The sequence below is a fragment of the Micrasema longulum genome, unplaced genomic scaffold, assembly GCF_059751315.1.
Source record: "Micrasema longulum isolate JH-2025_06_02 unplaced genomic scaffold, ASM5975131v1 h1tg000316l, whole genome shotgun sequence".
In the NCBI taxonomy this organism is placed as follows: Eukaryota; Metazoa; Arthropoda; class Insecta; order Trichoptera; family Brachycentridae; genus Micrasema; species Micrasema longulum.
In genome coordinates, this window is record NW_028277520.1 from 70,374 (window position 1) to 87,940 (window position 17,567).

The 17,567-nt window shown below is 30.6% G+C and overlaps 1 protein-coding gene across 1 annotated transcript; it reads right to left on the reverse strand.

The window, feature by feature from the left end:
- Positions 1-1,094: 1,094 nt before the first annotated feature.
- LOC148282562 (uncharacterized) lies at positions 1,095-16,980 on the reverse strand. The gene is made up of 2 exons (XM_088224891.1): positions 16,927-16,980; positions 1,095-2,025 (listed from the first exon to the last, which is right to left on the reverse strand). The coding sequence occupies exons 1-2, from the start codon at positions 16,942-16,944 to the stop codon at positions 1,432-1,434; spliced, it is 612 nt and encodes a 203-aa protein (XP_088081017.1). The 5' UTR covers positions 16,945-16,980; the 3' UTR covers positions 1,095-1,431.
- Between the last annotated feature and the right edge of the window lie 587 nt (positions 16,981-17,567).

The following is a 17,567-nucleotide window of genomic DNA, read 5'->3' on the forward strand; positions in this document are numbered from 1 at the left end:
GCAACATTGTAACGACGTTTAGAACAGAAAAAGTTTATTATGTTTAGAATGGTTTATTAGTGAAAGTAAATCGTAAAATTACCTTCTTTTGTCATTATTACAATAAATATGTAATCGTAATTGAAAAAAGTTAAGCAATTGTGCAGTTCTAAATTCGAAAAAATAAATAATATTTTATTACCGCCCTTACAAGGTTATGTTGTTGAATTTTTATGAAGTGTCAAATGTGACCTATTAAATTGGCCCTACTATAAAATTATTTATTCGAAGTACTTCTGGAAAAAATAACTCTTTAATTCGCACTTCCTGTTTCTGTATTTTGAATTTGGCACTTTAAATTTTTGTGGCAATTTATTGAATTCCTTGAAACCTATGTCTTTACAATACAATAGTCCACGAAGTTTGGTACTAGTACCAAACTTCGTGGACTTCACAGATCCAATATAAATATTATTTTTTGATCGAGTACTGTACTGATGGATGTCTCTATTGAAAGCGGGCTTTATGTTACTGTACATTGAGTCGAGAGTTGTATTAACTTGTTTTACCATTCTTTCTGCGTCCACTCGTTCTACATGACCAAACCATCTCAGATACCCTTTCTTAATCTTATCAATTATACTTGAGATTTACACTCTCGCCGGATTTCATCATTCGTAACCCTGAGTTATTTGCAACTATTTACGCAAATTCTTTTCTTGAAAACAGCACAATCATGTCTGCAACATTTCTGTTTGCTAATTCATTTATTATATAATACTTTCAAACTTAATGACTACCGGCTAATTTTATTAATAGGTACCGATGCAATGGCAGTAATTTTCTATTATTCTGAGGTGAAAGTTCGACATTATTTATTCTCTGTTATCCAACCGATTGGTCCTCATCACGTTATAATTGAAATATCTTACGAATTTAATTAAACTGTTTTGTCATGATGCAACAGCAAAAACTGATTATTGGTTACGGAACGGTTACGAATGTACAATTTTTTTTATGTATTCGAATGCAATTTATTAACTTCTTTTTGAAATTTACGGAAGTATTGAGTTTTGTCTCGTTGAGGGTAAATTAAATCATTAATAAAACAACGATTTTGGTTTTTTTAACGGTGGCAAATGTATTTCCTATTTTTTCATAAATATAAATATAAAATTAATAAAACTTAAGAGTAAATGGTAAAATGCTTTATACAAATGTTACACTCCGCGAGCTTGTCATGATAGAGGGAGGTAGGGAAGAGGAGGAAAAATTGGCTAGGGGGGAATAAGGAGGACCAATTCATCGCCCTTGAGGAACACCAAAAGTGTAAAGGAAATCAATCAGACATTTTCTTGCAAGTCCGCTCACAAGCATTAGATAATAAATGGAGTGGGCGGATATCTCAGAGATAATATGATTCCGGTGCCTCGAGGGGAGTTTGGAGATGATTTAAAATGGAGCTCCGTAGGACCCTGACGGCCTGGCTGCGGCGTATCCGCCGCCGCCGCCGCCTCCGGATACTTTCTGTTCGTATTGCGCAACCTGGAGAGCCTGGCGGACTCCTTCTAGGTCGATTCCGACAACTCTGGAGCTGTAGGACGGGACTCCGTAAGACGATGAGGGTACTCCGTAGGAAGATGAAGGAGATCCGCCGGAATATCCGCCTTGTCCGCCGTGTCCGCCGCCGCCTCCGCCTCCGGACTGAGATTCTTCACGGAGAAGAATCTGCCGGATCTGTTCGAGGAGTTGGGGGTCCACTTGCTGGCCTTCCGAGGTCTGGTATCCGGAGCTGACGGCCTGGTATGAGCCGCCACCGATGAGGCCACCGCCGCCGCCGCCGTGGCCGCCGCCGCCCCCGCTGTAGCCGCCGCCGCCGCCGCCCCCGCTGTAGCCGCCGCCGCCGCCGCCGCCGCCGCCGCCCCCGCTGTAGCCGCCCCCGCCGCTGCTGAAGCCTCCGCCGCCACCGCCGCCGCTAGGCCGGTTGTAGTTATACCCTGATGGAGGCTCGGCAAGGGCGCAGCCCGCCAAGGCCACTACAGCGCACTGCATAAACAAACAAACAAAATATAAAAAAAATTGTTTAACATTACAAACAGCCTTTTAAGTAATCAAGTGTCGTGAACTCTGGTCTGATCCGGAGTCTTGATTTTAAATTCAATATTTAACCTTTAAACGGTTGTAACAAATATCATTGCAAATGAGACAACATTGAAATACGTAGGTAAATCTTAACAAAAATAATTATCATTAAGAAAATCAGTATTATGAGCATTTGGTAAAATGAGAATCGGGGTGTTCTTTGAAAATCTATCAATTACATTTCAGAAGTTTCGAATATTTTATCATTTGATTTTGACTAGTAAAAATAATGAAAGTTAACAAGATATTTATGGAATTTGCGTAAAATATGCACAAGTTTTTCACGCGTAAAAGAAAACGTATTTTACACTGTTTTTCAGATGCTGTACATTGTAATCAACAGCCCATCTTATGTTATGCAACACACGGGATGTACACAAGAAAGTGCGAGCGAGTGCATTATGTGCACTCATGCAATTATCGTTTGGTGTTTAATAGTATGTGTTATGCAGATGGTATAATGAGATAATAACGATGTACGCATCGCCTACATTATGTTACTAAAATAACTTTTTACAAACCTATAAAAAGAGTATTTTATTCATGGATTGATTTCAAACTTTTATACATGCCTAGTATCCATAAATATTTTAGAGGAATCAACAGGGTGTGTTAAAACTATCATGGTAATAAGGAAATATCACATACTACGAATGCCGATATAATATATGAAATGGATAAAGAATAATTAATTGCATTTTCAAAATCAATATGGATGTTGGGGAGAAATATTTTCAAACATACATTAAAAAAAAAACATTTAAAAATACGTCGCTAGAAAAACGCGACGTGTTTGTCCTTGGTTGTTGTGACGTCAAGATCCGTGATAATGTTATTTACAAATTTCAATGGTCAGGGACATGTAAACAAGAATCGTGACGTATTATGGGCGTTGTTAATGAAATGACCGTTTTAACGAAAATTCAAAATTACAAATTTAAAAATATTTTTACTGGACTTTACTTACTTTCAAAATGTAAAAAACAAAACGTGATATTCCCCTATTCATTAGAAACATTGCCACAATGCCGATGTAACCAACAAACGAAAACGTATTATGACATGTTTTCATAACTATAATAGCAAAACGGCGTTTTTTGATTATTTTTTTAACGAGAAAATATTTTTCAATGAACATGGTTAAAATATAGCAAAAAAAACTGCTATTTACCGCTACCGGCAGAAGGCATAACCATAAAAGATTAACGATATAAAATGTTGGTTTTGCATCGTGATAGATGAAACTTTGAAGAAGATAGACTAGGGACAGGTAGATCTAAATCATCCAGAGTATTTAAATTCTGTATGTGACTTTCAATCACCAAAAATAAGAAAACATTTAAAATAAATGTCTCTTCTCGTGTAAAATTAAAATAATTGGTAGCCTAGCATTTCTAACAAGACGTCCGTTGGGAAAAGCCAAGAGTCATACTTGCGATACAGAAAACGTAGTTTTTTTTAAATATATATTAACGTATTTTTCAATTTGTTTCTCTGTTTTTTTATTAATCCAATGAATTACATAATCTAATGCACTTTTCGATTAGAGCTGCTAATATTGCAGAAAGCTCCTTCGGTCAGCGTTTTACTTGTATGTGGGCATCGCCAAAGAGACTCAAGACCTCAGATGAAGTGAAGTGAAGTGAAGTGAAGATGAATGTGGCGGGCAAACTGCATATTGCATTTACTACACAATATTTGTTGTTTGTGATAATATCGTTTTTTTTTTTCAAATCAAAAAAATAAAAACAAAAACTGAAAACATGTAGACGCGAGATTTAGAGAACACAAAAAAACACATATTATGATACATTTTTTTATTTTAAGATATCCTAATTATTAAATTATTAAATAATAAAGTAGACTCTTTACGCATATAGTGCATCTAAAGTACTTTCCAGATATACAAAGTCTTATTATATATTCTGATTCAGAATATCTCCGTTCACACTGACCTCACATTTAGTTATATTTTCATCCATTTCAAAAACCATCAATTTTTATTTATCAACATTCATTAGCAAAATGCTTCTCTTGCATACATCGTAGACTTTTGTTACCAAGAATTACGGGTCTTCTTTGCTGCTAGCAAGAAGCACGGCATTATCAGCATACAGAAGACAGTTAAGAGTTATACCCTCTCATTTTTGCTCCCATTCTTAAATCTTCCAGTTATAACTCACCTTTCAAAATTAATCTTAACGTTCCCTTTCACGTGACAAGAAATAAGTATTTATTTCATCTGCCAATCTGTAGCACTTACTATGCACAACACTCTTCCTCTATCGTTCTTGCTCAAACTATCATGCTTTTTTTTCATCTTTTGGTCTACATATAGTATTTAAAATGTCCCTTAATTTATTTTAAAAATAAATAAGATTTTTTTTTCTGCCTGCGATATGCTCCCTCTTGCTATTTAATGATGCTCACGCTTACGCACTCCTGAACACTTACTCCCACACAAATACACCTCTACACTTACTCTCATACACACGACCCTAATTTAATATGCATGAGTTTTATTTAGAAACTTCGCTGGTCTGTCTTAAAACCGTATCTTTTTTATGTTACTATACGAGTATCATTGTTGACTGTTTGTTTCTGTGAAATAAATAAATAAATCGTAACAGAAAAGGAAGCACGAAAAACCGATGCCGGAAAGGAGTTGTAAGAAGATTAGTCAATTATCATGTCACGGGAATATAAAATTATAATTTTAAGACGCTTGATAGAAAATAAGGAAGAAACATATTTCAACGAGAGATATTTTATAAATGTATATCGCCAAGAATTTTGAACGAAAATGGTCTTTCACTTCATGCTTTCAAAGAGCATTCCACGGAACAATACATATTTTTTTCTAAAGAAACAAATTTAGATACTAACCTAAATATTTGAAGAAAAATATTTCCACGTAATTAAGGTTAGTCAACTTTTAAAAATTTAAGAAAATGATGCGTAACCTTTTTTTGAGGTGCAGATCTGATACTAACCTAAATGTCAAAAAGACCTGAGTGGTTCTAACCGGAATTATTTTCTGTACAAACCGTTCGATTTTAAAACGACCCTCTTATCTCCATGAGTAGGTATTTATTTATGCTTTATTTACTCAAAACTTTAAATACAAAAATATATGCAATATCATATGGCCAACCAAATTACATGCTAGTCTAAAGAAACATTTGTTGAAATGTGAATGAACATATTGTTATTTTCAAATTACAACTGTTTTTAGTAGGCAGATAGAGACAATAAAAATACTTATTTTATTTCCGGCATTTCTTAAAAGTGGCCAAGGGAGATGCATTCCAAAGTCTAGCATCTTAAATAGAAAAGTATTATAAAGTATTTGGTGTGACGAGGTACATATTATATTTCTCTCTCAATACGATTCTTCATCTCTTTTGAAATATCCTTCAATCTAAATGTAACTATTTGATAATCTAAAAATAAGCCATCACACTTTTTTCAACGTGCGAATAAGCAATTTAACATTAAAACTTATAATGTTAGAAATCAAACACTGATTTGATTCTACTAAACACTTTATTTTATTTTTACAAATATAAAAAATATTTTTTTTAAAAATTAAAAAATATTCGTGACAATTGTTTCGCCTTTCTACATTGACATTCGTTTGAAAACGCCCTAACAAGGCGAAACAATTGTCATGAAATTTTTGTTTTTATATTTGTAAAAATTAAATAAAGTGTTCAGTAGACTCAAATAAGTGTTTGATTTCTAATATTATAAGTTTAAATATGGAGTTCTACAAAATAAACACCAAATCAATCAATAATTTAACATTATATTTTTTCTTCGTACTTCGATGTCTCGCGAATCTTTTATACAAACAAGTTTATGAATAATTCCTGCCAAATTTAATCAAACTTTCACAATAGGTATTTTATTGCCTGTGACATCTTTTTTCGCCTCATGAATATAGTAAACGGGTAATTAAATACTTATTTATTTAAAAATATACCGATAAATTCAGTTCCGTGAGTTTAAATCAATTCGGAAGCCAAGTTTTGACTTTAATATAGGATTACATCTTGATATATGTAAATTTATTGATATCGGACGCCATTTGATGAATGAATAGATGAAAGATGCGATGAACGATGTTATTTGGTAGCGCACATAATTCACTAAATAATTTGTTTTTCGGTTGGTTTAAAAAAAAACATTTAATCGATCTAAAAATTCTCTCAATATAAATTCGTTAAATATAAAAATTACCTTACTAAGAACTAAAATCACATATTTTTCATTTCTTACTTTGATGCTGATCTTTCATAACTGTTATTTCATCCTTTAAATTTCATTGTTATAGTCCTTAAAATGAAACATGATTAGAATGACAGTTGTCAGAAAAAGTGACGACATAACTTTGTAGCAACGTCAAAGGAATTATTTATATTGACACACGAAAAATCATTTGTATCTGGCGTGTTAATTTATTTTTTTCATACAATGCTTGAAACATAAATCAACATTAACATATAAAATCAGCTTTAAAACTAAAAGAAACCTAATTAATAAAGACGTTCGTACAAGGTAACATCATTTTGCCAAAACGTTAGAGATGAGACAAATTGATCAATGTACATTGATCGAATAAAAAAATAATTCATTTGATGTTGTTCGTGAAAAAAGTATAAATGTCTCATTTTTTGGTGAATAATTGTGTTAAACACACTATTAGAGGCTTGTTTTTGCGTGTTTTATATTAATTTTCGGAAACAAAGTTTCATGATTGCATAAATTACTGATTAAATCGATTTGATCAGTGATCAGTAATTTCCAACCACTAATGAAATTAGTTTGACAGTTGTCATTCTAATCAAGCTATATTTTAAGGACTATAGTATTATGACGGGAGAGGTCGATGTCTTGCAGGGTACCCGCTGGCACAGCGCGGGTTTAAACTGTGTAAATCGATTATAAGCTTAGACTATACGCTGTCTGCGTAATCTATAAGTGTGAAAACAATACAATAAATTATATGAATCATTATTATTTTTTAAATATATAAAAAATACATTATTACTGCCTTAGAACGGGGAAGCTATCCTTAGTCAGGCAGTTTATATGACTCACTGGCAAAAACAAAAAATATGCATGCATACTTTTACCACTCAATTAATCTATTGTATAAGTAATTAAATGTAAATTGCTGTAAAAATAATTCAAATATGTAACAATTAAAAAAAATAAATTATAAATAATTAAAAATAAATTATGACTGGTACCTGAAGCGTAAGACTGATCGTCTTACCTGCATGAAACGAAAATGAATAATATACACTGAAATGTGTGTACAATTTCAGTGCCTTGTGCACCATTAAGTGCGGAAAGGTATGATGATGATTATGATGATAATTTTTTTTTTTTATAAATTAAGTTTTAGAATCTTTTTTTTTTAATCTGACCAACTGCGCCACGGCGCCTGTTGGCCTGAGGCCTGTGGCTTTCGGTTCAAGTTTTATATTACATATGTTTATTTGATACGTTTCTACATTTTTCATTTTTATTTATTTATTATATACGCCCAGAGAGCTTTTATATGAAAAGTACAAAATTAAAATCCAAGCGTTTCGTGGTAAAACAAAACAATAATAAAAAATATAACATAGGAGTCATTGTGAGGTTACATTATTTTTGTTATTAATCATTGTTTATGATGTTAAAAAAAATAATATGTGTATCTAATAAGTAATCGATCGATAAGTATCGAATGACTTTATACTTTATAGATATATTATTATATTTCTTTCATTATCTTTCATAATCGTCCGCTTATTATATACATATTTTAACACTCTGTATCCCGGAGCCGAGTTAACACGCGATTATATAAGCACGCGTTGTGTCCCGGTCCCGTGTTTTCACGTGGTTTACCAGCTGTCTAAAAAATGCATTTTATTTTGCTTTTTTTTTTTGCACCACAACAGGCCAGGAGGCCTAATTACAGTGGTGAATTACATCACAGAGCACCCTGGCTTGAGAAAAATCACATTTTATTTTTTTGTGTTCTCACCGGGAATCGAACCCGGAACCTTCCGTGCGTGAGTCGAGCGTCTTGACCACTACACCACGGAGGCCGCCTCTATTGACATCTGGTGAGTTTTATCAGTACTTTTTTGCTGCTGGTAAATTACGTGAAAACACGTGTTTTATATCTGAATAACTCCCTAGGTAGGAAATCTAGCCTGTCTACAAACATTTGGACATATTCAAAAGATTGTACATGCCTAGACATATATATATATGTGTATATAATATGTTAATTAAGAATAAATTAAAATAAGAATCCGCGAATCACAACACGTATCAAATCTATTTTTTTATTATTATATTTTTTTGTTTTTTTTTTACATATTCATAAAAGGTAAAACAGAGTATAAAAAAAACAAAGAAAAATAAATAATAATAAAATAAAAAAATACATATTAACAGTAAGAATAGTAAACAAAAAATCCACAAAGGCATTGCCTGTTCGTGGGTATACAAGAAATGTTTGAGTATTTTTTGCTCCGATAATAAATAGGCAGGTATAATATTTTTGTATAATATAAAAAAGAGAAAAGAAAATATTATGTACAAGATTAGGAGGTACTTTTTTATTTTATAGTAATAAAAAAAGGAAATAAAAAATGCAAAAAAAAACATTAAAATATTCCTTATTATTAAAGGGCAACAAAATATATATTGGAAAAAAGAGTTAGTTGAAATTGCGCAATATGGTGTAATTACAAGCTCTTTTACACTTCAACACAAATTTTGAAAGATCAGACCTTGTTTTTTCCCCGCTTAATCGCCGACTCCGTCTTTTTATATAATATTCATAATGGTGATTACGAGCTGGTGAAGAAATACGAATTCGGTTTGGTCCGAGAAGAGATGTAATGAAATAAGTGAAAGGATTGGTCTGGAGACGAGTTGACCTCTCGGTTCATCTCACCTCGGGGTACAGGTAAGTCGCGGGGGACTAATGATCGAGGAAACCTGATGATACCTCAGATAAGCTATGTTCGGATGAGAAAGTAATGTACGTACAATGACTAAAGTTGCAACATCTATTGTTTTTGTATGCATGGGAACCTCTGCTTAAATTATTGTTACGAGAATTTAATCCAGATTCGTGTCTCTGTGAAATTTCCCGCGATATTTAGATAACACTTATGTGTCAAAGCGCCCAGCTTACAGACCAGAAAACCATTCAGATCTTAACTTAGAAGATACTATCAGGTAATACGTAAATCTGTTGAAATCTTGCGTGCGAATGTTAAATCTTTAAACTTATTCTAATTTCGCTCAAATTTTCGGTTTAGAATCTGCTCGCGCATACAAGTATTGCGAAAATAACAGAAAAAAGACTGCCAATATATTTTATAAAGAATAATATATTAGATTTTCGAGAAGTAAACGAAAGTGTTTATTTATATATTACAACAGAGGTGATGAACATTTTATAGAAGGAAATATAGAAGTCAAGGCATTCACCGGGTTTTTTTAAAACTATTTTCATCTCTGTCGTAATACATCAACTCAGTTCTTGTCCACAAAAATTTGGATAGACTCAAAATATAGTTGAAAAACTTGTAGTGATATGGAGGAGCCTTCACATCATCATCAAAGAGCACTGTATTCGAAAAGAACATGCAGTGCATCTCGGTCGTGTGTTATAGGAAGGTAATGTGATCAGTCGGAAGCTTCAAGTGCCAGCCCGGGATCAATAAAATACTGCAGTTTAAAACCACATAAAAAAAATTCATGTTGACCCTTCGAGGAATATAACCTAGGAACTTAAGCACGGTACCGGCGGACTTTTCTCCATTTGCTTTTCTTTTCAAGAGTTTTTACTTGAGAGTAGCCATCGAGTCAAAAACACTCGTCCAGGATTCTGGTTTTATTTCACACACAGAACTATATTTACTATTAAACAAAGTATGTTTTTATTGCACAGTATTTAAGATTATGCAAAAAAAAGTAAATTATTAGAATTATAATTTCGTCCAAACCAAATCAATTTTTTTTATATTAATATTTAAATTTTGCTTACGCGTATACATTAACAATATTATTATCATATTTATGCCCGTATTTATTGAGTAAGTATTCTACCGGCATAATAAAAAAAGGCAGTTTTGTCTAAAATCAAAAAAATAATTAAGTATGTGATAATGTTCAACAAGAAATCTCGAACCATTTGATATAAATATAAAAGAAATGTATGAAGAGCTGCCTGTATGCATGAAAAATGAAAAGAGTTTAAATTTATTTAAAAAGAAATATTATTTTTACTGTAAGACGTAAATAGATATGTAATTAAAAAACGAGTAAATATTAGTTTTTATACTAATTGTAATATAAGCTAACATAAAAAATAAATAATAAAATCAAAAATATAGTGATATATACCAATGAGCAAATATTTCAGTTCGATATAATGTTTTTTGAGTTTTTACGTTTTATACTCAGTTTAAAAACTCAGTGTAGACACGACACACCTAGGTGTTGTGCTTTAGAAACAATTAACATACTGTGTTTTTACTAATGATGATTTAGAGTGTTTTTTATTTGCATAAATTTAATAAATACTAAAAAATATATAATTAAAAATACGACTTTTTTGTAAATAAATGATGGCAGTATTGCTCAAAAAATAGGTTTTTAGCAGTAAAATTTCTTGTTGAGAATCTTTAAAAATCAAATTTATTATTGCGTTTTATGATCCGTAAAATACCACTAGTCTAGTTCCAGTGATCTTTAACTGACAGATTGAAAACATTCGGTTTCCCGTATAATTTCAATAACGAGTTTGCTAAATTACTAAAAAGATCAACCGGTCTTAAGGTAACATAAGCAAGCTTAATAGTAAGCCGCAAATTTAGCTTGTTCGACACATTATTTTAGGTCAGTATGAAATGTCAGATTTCTCTCAATTCGACAATCGGTTTAAATCGCTAATCTTTTTAATTGATTTATACACGACATTTCTGCCTTTTACAAATCATGTTGTTGAAAATAATAATACAATCTGAGATATTAATATAAACGCATATTATACTACCACCCCTTGAGCTACCTCTTCATATAAAAATGCATCTTCACTAACCGCCTTCAAGAAACGCCTGAAACATTACTAAATATCCCTAAAACCCTAACCTCCCTTCATTTTACATATATTTATTCCTTTTTTTTCCTAGGTTCCTCTTTCTCTCTCCTTCCAAACTCATTACTTGATTCTAAATACGCCATCCTTTAATATGTATATCATCATGTACTTTTATTTAAGTTGATATCTGCTAGCCTTATCTCCCCATTAAAAAACCAGCTATTTTTTCAATTAATTAGGTTTTTTCACGTATGTCTCTTTTGATATATCATATATTTTGTTTTTTAGTACAACTTTTTAACCAACTCTTTTTTTGACCAGTCTGTTTTTCGGTTGACTGAAAAATATATTGCTTTTAGCAATAAATCCGCAAAAGAACTTATTATTTGTATTTGAAGATTTAAATAAAGAAAGACTAAAACCTACATGTTTTATACTTAGCGGATTTTTACCAAATAATCACAAATAAAATAACTAACAGCATTAAACACAACTATTTTAACCCGATCTAATGAAGCCTCCTTTTCTTCTAAGAATGTATTGGTAACTTTTATTTTGAAGTTATGCAGAGATAAATTAAATATATCAAAATATGAGGCATATATTTCCAGTGTTTTTTAATATATTAATAAGTTAATTATATTGAGCTACCGTTCGAGGATTTTAACAATAAAATTGAGTAGATTTGCAATGTGCATACATGACAAATTTGGGATAATTTTAGTATTTTATTAAGGACAATCCGTTTAAAACTATGCATTGGTTATCTGACGATACTGCCATCAATTTTTATTTTGAAAAACCGTATTTAAACAGTGTATGTAGTAATATTATTTGACTTTTATTTATAATATTTTAAATCTTAACCAGACCACACATAAACATATTCTTATGTGTGCTCTTATAATAACAATGTAAATATATTTCATTTACAAGTTATTTAACACACATTTTGTAACCTTCTTTTTGAATTTTGATAAAAAAAAATTCTTTACAAATGTTTTTTTCACATTTCATAATATTTTTTACTGCATTATATAAAGTTGCAATTTTGAGACTGAGCCTTTTATCTAAATGGGAAACTGATTTTTACCTTTTCTCTGGTATTGTGGCTTTGATATATTTTTTCAAATTCCTGTTATTTTTTTAATTGATAATATTATACGCCAGCATTATCGTATTGTAAAATATTATTTGCTTATAGATTAGTACATTTAATTCATTTAACATGAAATTTGCACTTGTGTATCGTTTTTTTTTATTACTCTTAAAGCTTTGTTTTGTAATATGGTTGGTTTGTTTAAATTTTCATCCTTGGGATTTAAAAAGTAAAAAAGCTATCGTATTTAATAAAATTATTATTACATAAATGCATCATTTTTCACACGCTTCGCATTATTGCAACATCACAACGATCTTACTTCACAATTTGAGCAATATTTTTTAAGATTATTAACATATTTAAACTATTTATATATATATATATTATAATAGGTATAAATAATAAACAAATGAATTTTAAAAACACGTGTTGGTAGTATTCAAATTACTAATGAATTTTCGTAAATAAAATATCATAACGGAAAGTGAATATTCGAAATAACTTAAATTGAATGAATTTCGACAGATTTTACAGATAATTTGCAGCAAAAAAAATGCAATTTTATTCAACATGGTATATTAATAGAGATGCAAAATTAAAATCAAGGCATTTACAGGCTTATGGCCTCTCGTTGTAACATATACACTGTAACATTATCCATTCTGATTTAGTTTAAACATCCCCATTTCTTTAATTCTTCCATCAGTCTTTAACTTCACAAAAATCTACAGATGGAAGGATTGAAGAAATGTTAATGTTAATGTTCAAACATAGGCAGAATGGTGAATGTTGTACAAGGTGTAAAGTGGGCACTTAACTCAAGCACTGTAATGGCCAGATTTCCATTTTTGCTTCTAAAATGTTCTTTATCTTTATCTCTGTTTTTTTTGTTGTAATAATATGTTGGTTTTAAAATATCCCAAGGGAGGCAAATGCAGTCCTTGTTAAAATAATTTGGACAAACTCAAAATTTAAATAGAATTATTTATTTGACCCAAAACGCTAATATTTACACAAGGATTGCCGTAATACTATTTGCATAGAGACGTTATTTCGCTCTATTCCATAGAACAAAAGGGTTGCAAATTTTTGGTTTAACAACAGACGTGTAATGGACCGGTTTCGTCGCTGCGCTTGCGATTCTCAACCTGAGTACCTGAGGCTCATTGTTCTGTTGTAAACTATAGCTAACTTCGTGATTGACAATCCTAGAACGATTTTATTTATTTTTATGGCAGCACGTTATTACTCTGGAGTTATTTGTTAAGATTTTATGTTGTAAAAATTAGGCTATCAAGTAATTAAAAAATAATGCCAATTATTTAGTTCAAGTGGTTTAATTTAACGGTATTTTTTTCCGTAAAAAATAATACTTTGTTGAATTTAACAACATAATAAAAATGGCATACATTTTAGCCAAACAACAAATTTAAAAAACATATGTAGAAAGTACACAAACAATTGTGTGAAAACCTGTCTTTATATTACAAGAACGTCATCTATCAATTTAATAAATGTAATATTAAATTTAGAAATCGGTATATGAACAAACACGAAATAAAAACATTATTTAGCTGTAACACGTTGATATTAAGAATGTGTATTTTTTTATATTTAATGTTACTATGAATTACTTTCTAATACAATGCCTCATATGAAAAAGTTAATTATGATCACTTTTGTCAATTCACATTAAGTTAAATCTAAGATTTCATGTCACTTGTCTCTTTAGCACTGTATATTTTTGGTGATTTTCATTTGAGAAATCAAAAATATAACACTTTATTATCACTTTTTATATGTTGGTTTCACTACTATAATAAAATCAAATAACTTGAACCTATTATCGTTTTAAATAATGTATAATTATTCATATTCACGTGTGACGTTCGATCCCTAAATAAAAAATAAAAAATTCAATCAACAGTATTTTGAGTATGCACAAAGTTTGTAGACAAGGCTGGATTTCTTTTTTTGTCTTTATTATTTACATACAATATTACATTTTTATTGTTTTTAAAAACATTTTTTAATTTTTTTTTACAGGACTCACCAAGTCAATTAATATGCCTTGTCGGTAAAGATCCTTTACATTAAAACATATGATAACACTACGTAGTTGTATAATAATAATTACTACTAACTTTAATATAAGGAGAGATTAAAAAAAAGTACATATAATTTATGTTTTCAAATAATATTTAGAAAAATGTAAAAAAAAGAAAAAAAATGTAAATGATATCGCAATTATAAGATAAAAAATTAATACAAAATCTAAGGAAATTATCAAGTTTGAAATCAGCTGCAACAGAGGAAAATCATTTTTAAGAAGAGAATACAGATTGAAGAGTTGAGGAAATGTGGATGTGTAAACGTAGGCAGAATGGTTTAGTTGTGACAAAATGGCCAGTTAAACCAGCCAATGACAGGTCATAAGTCCTGCAAACGCTAAGACTTCCATATTCCCTTCTCATAAATGTTTTCCCATCTGTTGCAATATAGTCCCTAACTTATCAACTTTCTTGCGTCTACCAGTTTCGAGATGTATCAGTCTCTTCGCCAGGACACGAATTATACTAACACGCAAATCCCACTATTGGCTTAGTATGTTAGTGTAATTAGTGTTCAGATGAAGAGACGGATACGTCTCAAAACCGGTAAATATAAAAAGTCTGTAAATGGTTTTATAAAAGTATTAACTAAAAATTGAGTAAATAATATACTACAACGTCAATACTTTAGATAGTAATAATAAAATAAAATAAATCATTAATTATTAAAAAAAGACAAACAGTATTACGACAACTCGACTTGAATATATAATTTATTAGAAAATTTCAATTTTGTTAATTTCACTAGAAGTAACTTCTAATAAAATCATCAATATTTTTCCAAAACACTTTGTCTATTAAAAAATTATTCTAGTAAGTCTTATTATTTTTATTGTTAGATTTTTTATTTGTAAATTAATTACTTGTTTTATAATTTATTGTAGAAGCGGAAGACTCATCTTACATTCATGTAACGAAAATGAGTAAGATACTCTGCGGTTGGTTTACCAATGCAATGCCCTATGCACCATTAGGTGCGGAAAGGGAATTTTCATTTTAAATACGCATTGTAAAATTATTTATAAAAAAGCACTTCAGATAAAATAGATCAATTTCCAAATGTTTAGAACTTTAGAAGCATGATGTCATTTTATCATTAATTCAAAATTAGCCAAATAAAAAGAATTGACTTATTTAAAACAAAATATATTTCTATTAAGAAATGAACAAGGCCTCAATAAAGGGGAAAAAACTAGTCTGACACACATGTTCAAAACGGACCACGTAATATATTTTACTTAATGAAACTAATCTTCCAAAAATATATTTAATCTAATGGATTATTGTTCCCGGTTACAAATAACACAATTTGGAAGCAGTCTCTAGATGTGTTTGGCTATAGTGACGAACGAGTCAGCGCGGACGCTATCATATTTTTACAATGTTGTAATTAAAAATATTCTGTATTTAATATTTTAAAAGAAAAAAATGCTGTTTACCTCAGAACAGATATTTACTATTTCTAGTGAGAATAAACAGTGCCTAATATGTTTGCTTATATTTTAATGTTACTTATTTTTTTTTACCTTCTTCACTGTTTGGCAAACATATCATAATAATACAATGCTTTACTTAGATAATGGAACTTTGTCTTGTTGTTAAATCAAGACCTGAATATTTTAGTTCACAGAAAAAATACACTTTCACAACACCAGGAATAAAAGTAGATTAAAAATTTTATTAATGAAACAATCATTTATCCAAAGAGGGTCCGTATGCATGGCAGTAAAAATATGTAATAAGCTCCACAATAAAATTTTAAAAATTAATTGTGTGTAAAAAATTTGCAGGTGTGTTAAAAGTGTTTCTAATCAATAAATGTTTGTATAAGATAAATGAATATTTCGAAGATGTTATAGAATCATGTAAAATGTATTAAATATAATAAATTAATGTAAGCAATAGACACCATAGTCTTGTGTAATGTTTTTCTGAACTTTTTAAATTATGTGTTTTTAGATTTAATATTTTTTTTTTAATAAATGAAATTATTTTTTATTCTATTTTTTATTTAGATTTGGTAAGACTGTAAGAAATTGCAAGTGGCAAAAGGTCCGCCAATTAACTGTGAATACCTTTGTTATTATTTAAGTAAGTATGGCATTGTATATTACAGTTAATAAAGATTTATTATTATTACAAACGCCAATTTTTTCGGCACTGAACTGAACTGAACTATGGACACTACACTTGTTACCATTCGTTTGAGTTTACCTCGCCCGCGCCGCACCGCAAAACGCTCGCCACTATGGCCAAGTACTCAGAAACGGCTAAATGATTTTCGATGCGAATCTTGATGGATGCAGAAAACGACCGAATCTAGCAAATACTTGAAAATGGACTTGTCGAAAGTTGGACCCGAAAAAATAAGGATGTCGCTTTTACGTCACACGTCAAATGTTTATAATTTTTTATGACGAGAAACGTTTAGCAGATTCGATAGAATTATTTAAAGTTTGTGCACTTACCGCTAGGAAAGTATTCATGTTGTTTGGGCTGTGTATACTCCGAAACTTCGGGGTGAGTGCGAAGTGAAGGAAGAGAGAATGGCTTTTATAATGGAGCATCTTCACCGCCCACCAATGGGGACCTCCCGCCAACTGCCGGCTCGCGCGTTCGACATTCAAAATCTGCCCTTCCATCATTAATGGCGGAATCACCTAAAAACATCAAGCAAAACGACTCTTTTTACACACAAAAAATATGCACACATGTAATAAATAGATCAATTGAACGTAGTTATGTAGAAGCAGCCAGCCATAGAAAAGCGAAACTGAGATAATAGCACTTTTATCAAAAAAGTCAAAAATCTAATTTACACAACAGTTGGAATGTTTTTGACTTTGACAATTAATAAACAATGAATTCACGAGTTTTGAAATATTTTTCTAGAGTATTCAATAAAATATACACATTATTACAATAAGAAAACAAAGTATTAAAATATATTTTGTCCCGATAAACTATTCAATAATAGTTTGTCGTCGGGTGCTCGGACATTAGTTTTAATTAATTATCAAATAAAAAGAGTACAAACATAATACTGTATACATATAAAATAATCCATATAAAAAAAAGTGTAAAGATACATTTTGATTATTTTTATTTT